This window comes from Gavia stellata, chromosome 6 (genome assembly GCF_030936135.1).
Source record: "Gavia stellata isolate bGavSte3 chromosome 6, bGavSte3.hap2, whole genome shotgun sequence".
In the NCBI taxonomy this organism is placed as follows: Eukaryota; Metazoa; Chordata; class Aves; order Gaviiformes; family Gaviidae; genus Gavia; species Gavia stellata.
In genome coordinates, this window is record NC_082599.1 from 996,085 (window position 1) to 1,003,927 (window position 7,843).

Here is a 7,843-nt window from a genome sequence, read left to right on the forward strand (position 1 = left end):
GGGAAGGAAAAAAAAAAGGGGGGGGGGGGAAGGTTTACTACTTTTCTCAGGCAACACCTGAACCAGCTCATTAAACAATAATTTGGGGTGGTTTAGCATTTACTTTAGAAGTTAATTTGCTCTGTTGAACAGCTTGAATGTAACAGGTAAAGACTATCTGACTCTGAACTATAAGATAAAGCTCAGCAAGGCTTCTGAAAGGAAAATGGAACTAAGACCCAAAGAATTCAGAAACTATAGAGAGAAAATAACAATAATAATAAAAAAAAGAAGTGCTGGAGGGTGGGAGGGAAGCACAGAACACAGAAGGGAAAAAAAAAGTTATTATGTAATAATAAACCGAATTTCCAAAGTGGAAAATTACAGCCTAAGAAATAAAACTCAAACCAAACCAGTCATTTTGAAAGGGAAAATGCAGCAGTTCAAGTCACAGCCTGGAAGCGGTAACCTCCGGCACAAAACTACTCATAGCTTTCTAAACTAGGAATGTTCTTCATGCTTCATAGTCTAACGAAAAGCAATTGTCAAAACACAACATCAAAACACACTTTCAAATATTCTTTTAAAAAAGTGACGATTCCTTCTGAACAGCAGGAGAGCATTCACCCTTCAAACACCTGAACGCCATGCCCCCTCACGCACAACTCTGCTGCAGGCTGAAGGACTGACATCCAAGAGAGAAAAGACATCTTCCGAGCTTTAGACAGAGACATGACCCCGGCCAGATTCACGGACACGGCAAATATCAGGATTTACGTTAACAAGAGCTGTCCGTATCTCGATTAGCGTTTCATTCGGCTCAGGCAGCAAGACTACCTGGTGGAAAGCTGGACCGAAGCCCTTTGTACACGAAACACGGATAAAGTGACGCTCCGAACCGCCCGCAGCCTGCTCCCGCAGCGTGCTCCAGCTCTGACCTAACGGAACTTGCTGCACGGCGACGGCAGAGCAGTTTTCCTGGCGGATGCTCGATGGGCGTGCTCAATCCATCAGGATTTCTAGCAAAAGATCCTTTTAGGATTTTTCTCCCGCATCAGGCGACGGCGGGCCATAAGAAGCGGCGAGGACTTTTGCCCAGGGCCGGCTCGGCCCGGCTTCAAACCGGCGACCTTGAGCCGAAGGGCTCCGCACCCCTCTTCTGTTCTCTGGACAAACCCGACTCCCCCCGTCCGCACGCCGCCAACAAAGAGCCCGCACACCCGCGCAGCGCGGCGGGGGCTGCCACAAAGGCCCCGGCCCCCGCTGCCCGGCGGCGGCTACCGGAGCTCTCCGCGCTGCCCGCACCGGCCGCCGGCCCCGCGCCGAGGGAGCACCCCCGCGCCCCCCCCTCCAGGCGCACCGGCCGCCACCGGCCCGTTACCTGCGGCGGCGGCGGCGCAGCCGTGCGTGCAGACGCCGCCGCAGCTCGCCGGCTCCTCTCCCTTGCCGCGCATCCCGGCCAAGCGCCCTTTCCCCGGGGCAGGGTCGCTCGAGGCCGCGCCGCTCTCCCGCGATGCCCGGCGGCGGGGGGGGTGTGGCGGGTGCTGCGGGCGGCCCGACGCGGCCCGGCCCGGCCCGGCCCAGCCGCCCGGAGCGAGAGGAGGCCGGCGGGCGGCGCGGCCCGGCTGCAGGCGCGGGGGGAGGGACGTGCGGCGCGCTCACGCTCCCTCCTCCCAGCACCGGGCAGCGGGGCTCCTCGCTCCTCCCTTCCGCTGCGTGCGGGGCCGGCGCGGCGCGGCGCGGCTTCCCCGGCCGCCGGGCCGCGCACACCGGGGGCGCCGCCGGTTCCTCCCCCCGCCCCGCCTCGCCCCCGGCTCACCCTTCACCATGGCGGCGGCCGCGTCCTCCTCCTCGGCGCCCGGCGGCTCCTCCTCCTCCTGCCTCGCCTCCTGGGGGCTCTCGGGCGCCGGCAGCCGGGTGCAGAGCCCGCGCGCCCCCGGCGCCGCCCGGTAGCGGCGGCAGAGGCCCAGCGGCCCGGCCGAGCCGCAGGCCGCCGCCGCCTGCAGCAGCAGCCCCAGCGCCGCCATCTTGAGGTTGCCCGGCGCCGGCTTCAGGCAGGGCGCGGACAGCGACGCGGCCGGGCGCCCCCTGGCGGGAAGGCACCCTCCGCGCCGCAGCGCCCCCCGGCGGGGGGGAGGACCCGGCGCAGGCGAGCTCTCCTCCACCCCCTTGAGTCGCCCCCGGGGGGATGCTGAGCCCACGGGTGGAGGATGCCCGGGCAGCAGCCACGCCACCCGGGAGCTGCTTTGGCGCGGCCAAGGAAGGGAAAAGGAGAAGAAGGAGAAGCTGCTTTCGTGTCCCTGCCAGAACACGTGGAGGCAGAGAGCGGCAGAAGCTTGCCTGCGGGGTGCCAGCCGCCGCGGGACGGCGGAGGGCTCGCTGCGCCCGCTGAAGCACCGCGCCAGCAGAAAGATGTTTGCGTCCTCTTTTAGAAAAAAAAACCAACACAAAAATCAACGGCACTTGCATCACTGAGCTCTACCAGCCCTGCCTGGAGTCGCCTGTCCTCCTGACACGTGCGCGTCACACAGAAACAACACAGCGAGTCAAAGCGTGCGCTCGCAGACCGACGACGTGTCACGCCACGGGGATGTAGGTCGTCTCTACTTTGCGAGTATTTTGTAGGTGTCACAACCCCCCCCAAAAAAAATAGGATGTTTCAGACACGCTCAAAGAAACGTTACCACAAAGAGATGAGTCATTTGCTCCAAGATCTGAGCAACCTGGTGATGATGCTGCAAACACAATCCACGGGCCAGTCCTCCAAATACGGATTTTATTTTAGAATCGTTACTACCCTTCTCTAAGTGGAGGAAAAAAAACACACATGCAATTTTTACTATGCTTTCAACAGCGTTTGGCTGCCCCCAGTTTCACTCCTGCACGCGTTTCTTGCAATCCTTGCACATTTACGGGCAAAGCGCTCTTTCTGATCGTTTTAATACAAGCGACTGCAAGAACGACTCAGAAACTGCCCCGGCACCTGAAAGCCATGTCGGGTTTGTCGTCGTCAGCCACACGCACGCCCCCCTGCACCCTAACACACGCACGTGCTGACTAGGTAATTCATGTCCAAGTGTCTCTGTTACTAAAAGTCCGCTTGCAGCCCATTGTTTACTAACATTTGAGATAAACGCTAAAAAACTTAAAGTCAATTAGGCAGCAAGAGGCACTTTCCCTTCTTACACGTTTCTCCCTACTTGACCGCGACTCCCCTGCTACTGGGTTCTGTACGAATGATTTCGTGTCTGAGGCATAAAATTCTCAGTGCTGCAGTGCTGGTTGAAATTCAAACACTACAGCATCGGCTTTTTATTTTTCTAAAGCCGGAATTATTTTTCTAAGCAATTAGTATGTATAATTTTTATTACCTCTGGCTGCAGCATACACCTGGGACTACCATTCAGTTACATGTTTCTTTAAACCAGGTTATCATTTTTACGTCAAATACCTTATTACTCAGTGAATGTTTTGTGTGTAAACCAACAATTTCCATGAACGGTTGTTTAAGCGTCATGATGAAAAAAGGGGGATTTTGGTTGTTTTGGGGGTGGTGGGGTTTTTAATTGTTTTTAAATCAGAAAGAGAAAACTTCGATAAGCCACGAAAGGATTAACTAGCATAATTACACGCCTAAGTTTTACAAAGCCTGTATTCCGTGAGAAGAGGTTCGAGAAGTTATCAAACAAAACTCTGTATAAATAAAGCAACTTCGGAAGAGCATACATGAACACTCAGAAAAGAAAACAATCTTACTACACCAAATTTGCCTTTTCCAATACACACACTTTTTAGAACTTCTGTGAATTAGCTAGTGAGTTGTCTGTGTAGTTATTTTGTCATTAAAAAACCAAAAGCAAACAAAAAACCCCAGATCTTGAAGCAGCACCAGAAGACACAAAAAAAGGCCCTTTTTTTTTTGAAAGACACGGAAGTTATTCCGGCACTCTAATTATAAAGGCTTAGATTACAAATTTTAAGAGCATTGGTCCACTAAAAAGAAAAACAACCTTGCTAGACAAGTCACTCAATTTAAGGAAATTAATTATATGTAAATCTTTCAATACCACATTGCACAAACTCTTACTTTCAGAGACAAAAGTCAGTTGGTTTGGAAACAAAAGCTTCAAGGAGGACTAGAAAGAAAGGGTGGCTGGAAATAATATGTAAACATTAATACATCCTTCTGGGAAGACAAATCTACCGTGAAACTACTTAACTTGATAGAGTTGCTGGTTTATTTAGCATTTTCCCAAGATCTAGATGAGGTAATAAGCTGTCCAGCAGTGAAGAAAAAAATAATAATCGCAGCTACTAAGCTGTTTCAAGTTGTGAACATCAGTGAAGAAACACAAAAGGTAACAAGAGCCCTAAGGAGATGAAAGCCATGGCTGGAGACCACAATGATTAAAAGCAAAACAAACAAAAGAAAACAGATAAATAAAGTACATGTCTGGGGAAAATCTTGGAAACACGCAGTCAGGGGGAAGGAGAAATCTGGGAGAAGATGCTGAAAGACAGTGTGCTGGCGCACAGAAAGTCAGACATGAGTGGGGCTAGTGGTTTGTCACCGTAAAGGATATAAAAATTATCCATGAGCACAGAAAAAATAGTTAAGACTCAATTTATTAAAAAATTCCAGAAGTCACAGATTCCACATATTCAATCCAAAGATCTTTATTTTGCAGAGATGAGCGTTAAACAGCATATAAGGAATCGCTTAAAGCCACCTTCCCAGGCTTTGCCAGTTCAGGCTCACTTCGATGAGCTGTGGTTAATTCATCTTCTCTAGCCAAGCCTTTGCAGAGGCAGCAGCGCTATGCAGAAGCTCGTTAAGAAGCCACGTTATGTTAAAGACTTCCTTTTCCCCCAGAGCGCAAGCATTACAGCCCCCAGAGTCCCAAACCCAGCCTGGCCATGACAAACCACTAGCCCTCACAGGAAAAGTTCCCTCTCTCTCTCTCAGGCTCCAACCCAGGTCACACTATTTGACAGATGAGAGGGTTTTCATTCCCGTCTAAAATTACTCCGTACATCATTAACGCCCTGGACATATAGAGCATTCTGGGAATTTTTGTTTTAAATACGGAACCCGCAATATTGGTGACTCACTAGCATGGCAGTGTTACAAGAATGGCTGGTACACTGTTGTGTTCCCCAAGTGCTAAAGCAGAAGCATGACTTCCCTGAGACAGGAGGTAGCGATCCGTCACTGGTTCAGCCATGTCTGGAATATTTTATTCCATTCTATGCAGCTTATTTTAAGACCAAGTAACGGGGTTCAGAAAGGAACATCAAAAGAAAACAAAAACCCGACAGTGACTGGAGCGATTTCCTAAAGAAAGAGGTCAGCAAAGCAATGGCAGGGAAAAAAAGGACATGGTAACAGCTGACAGGTATTTGAAGTATGCAGACACCAAGGAGAAAGCACTTATGAATTGGTACAAAAGGATGCAGGTATGTTTAGGAGGGTAAAATTAAAAGGGGAAAAAAAAGCCTTTACTTTAAGGTACATAGCAAACAAGCCTAGACTGTCATCTACTGGATAACACAACAGGTCTTCTCCCCTTCCAAATTCTGCTGTTTCCCCAAAATACTCTCTTGTACCCACTGTACCCAAGCTTACCCGCAACACTTAACTCGTGCCACGCTGACCGAGACAGAACACAGTCACGTTGGTTACAACAACCACCTCGCTTTACGCTTAAAGTGCGAGTTCTGCACGCTGGGCTCCCCTCAGCAATACAGCGTGTCTCAAACATAAAAACTGGCATCGTACATTGCGTAGCTATCGCTAGTTCAGGTACAGTCATCTCCACTTCCTTTTTTGTCCCCAATGCATTGAGAAGGAAGTCTGGCAAAGACATTTGTAGGACAAACCTCTCATTTATCCAGCACAGAGAAGGATAGTACTGTTTCTTACAAATTGATTTTCTTCATCAATCTGCTATAGTGTTAAACCTCTGAACAAAGAAAAAAGTAAGAGTTGAATTGAAGATTGTCTCAGGGCCTTACCTTTAAGGGAATTCAGCGAGAACATCTCCATCACAGTGAAAAGGGTTGATTCCTGGGAAAGCAAAAGGTAGCAAAAAGAAACAGGAAGTTAGAATTAATATTTCCTTTGAGATGTTTCAAGTACTTCTGAAACTGGCCGTCTCTAGCACGAGACAAAGCTGACAGTCCTCAACAAATTTCACCTTGCTGTTTACATTCTGTCCATCTCACCTGAACCGTGCGCGTGCTGTTTGCTACCCCGTTACAACTGCCTGCTCTACACCCAAAGGGAGGAAGTGTCTTCTCAACCAGCGGTTTGCAGCTTTTGGAAGCGCTTTGTCTCTGTGGCGATATTGATTCAGGGATATTTTTTAAAACCTTTCTAAGTCAGAATGCCACAGGTAGGTAGACCACTGCCATTATTCTCCCTTTATAAAGCAAAACAAGAGAAGAAATGTGTACTTTTGATAATGGTCTTGGCTGAAATTATGTTAAACTTTCTATTTTAATTTCTTATTAAAATAGCTTTCACTCAAATAAGAAAAAAAAAATCAACTTTGTTCTGGGGTGCTTTATCTGTCATGCCAAATACTAAATACATTTTAGGCATTCTTGATAACAGAGTAACAAGGATTTTCTAACAGACTTGGATCAGATGGGTGAGGGTCCTCGTTTACACAGAGCTAACATTCACTATCGGTATCAATGGCTATTCCTGCGCACGCAATTAATATCCTACAATTATTATGCTTTCAAATGATCTATTTTTGCTTTCAGTGAAACTAATGACAAAATTACTGTTTCCTTCAGCAACCGCAAACAAGGCCTAGAAGAACACCACTTTCAGAACAGAACTCTGTGGATGTGCCACCTTGTTCAGCCAGTCACCTCCCTACGGGCACTTAAAACCAACCCCGTTCTTGCTGACAAGTCTACACTTTGTCTTTTTCAATGACTAAATAAATAAAAACACACTTCTTAGGATTGTTTAAAAATTAAAAACCATACATGCTGTAGTAATTATCAAGACTGGCAGAGGAAAACATCCTTGGTATAACTAACTCACTGCACTGAACAAAGTTAGAAAACTCTTTTGTGGTAGTCGAGCAAGATTCTTAAGGCTGAAGCATTCAACCGTGGAGCTAAGTCACGGGAGGAATGCAAATTGAAAGAGCAGACTGCATAGCAGTCTTGTGCCCCCTTCACGTAGGGATCATCTCCGTCGAGGCACAAACCATCTTAACGCCAACAGGATTTCTGGCAAGTTATATGAGTTCAGTATTACTCCGACAGAAAAGAGTAAGTCCTTGAACAGTCTGAAGTCACTGGAGAGAGACAACCAGGAGTATGCCAGGGAGTGTTGCGATATATTCTTAAATCTAAGGCAGGGAGGTATTGGCCGCATCTTCCTCCCAGATTTCTAAGCATGACGGAAATGGGGAAGCTGTTTGCTTGCCGACAGACGAAGCGTATTCCAGAGAATACGGGGAAGTCAGTCTACAACAGCTTTCTGGGGTAACGTACCATTCAGGCAGATAAACTGCAAGGCTTACCTACAGAGCACAAATTAGTGGAAAAGAGAACAAAGAACACCTCGCCTACACTGGGATGGGCAGAAGGGCACTTCTGAAAATAAATGCAAGATAAAGTTGAAGAAAATGGTCTTTTCTGCTCAAGACGAAGGAAAAAAAAAAATTGAAAACCATACACGGATAAGCTTACAAGATTAACAACCGTGAGCCCCGTTGACGAGCAAGACTCTAAGAAAGCTGTTATTTATAATCACGCCTGTAGATCCCAGGTTGAGATGGGGACCCTTCCTGTGCAACCAGTAACAGCCCCAAGGCTAGAAGAGCTGGGTGGGAGTGGG

The 7,843-nt window shown here is 48.5% G+C and overlaps 1 protein-coding gene across 1 annotated transcript in view; it reads right to left on the minus strand.

Moving 5' to 3' along the window:
* The window catches only part of DHX30 (DExH-box helicase 30), a 28,092-nt gene extending 26,086 nt beyond the window's left edge, over positions 1–2,006 (minus strand). The window contains exon 1 of the mRNA XM_059818565.1: positions 1,799–2,006. Within this exon, the coding sequence (XP_059674548.1) occupies positions 1,799–2,006 (208 nt within the window). The remainder of the gene's footprint in view (positions 1–1,798) is intronic.
* Between the last annotated feature and the right edge of the window lie 5,837 nt (positions 2,007–7,843).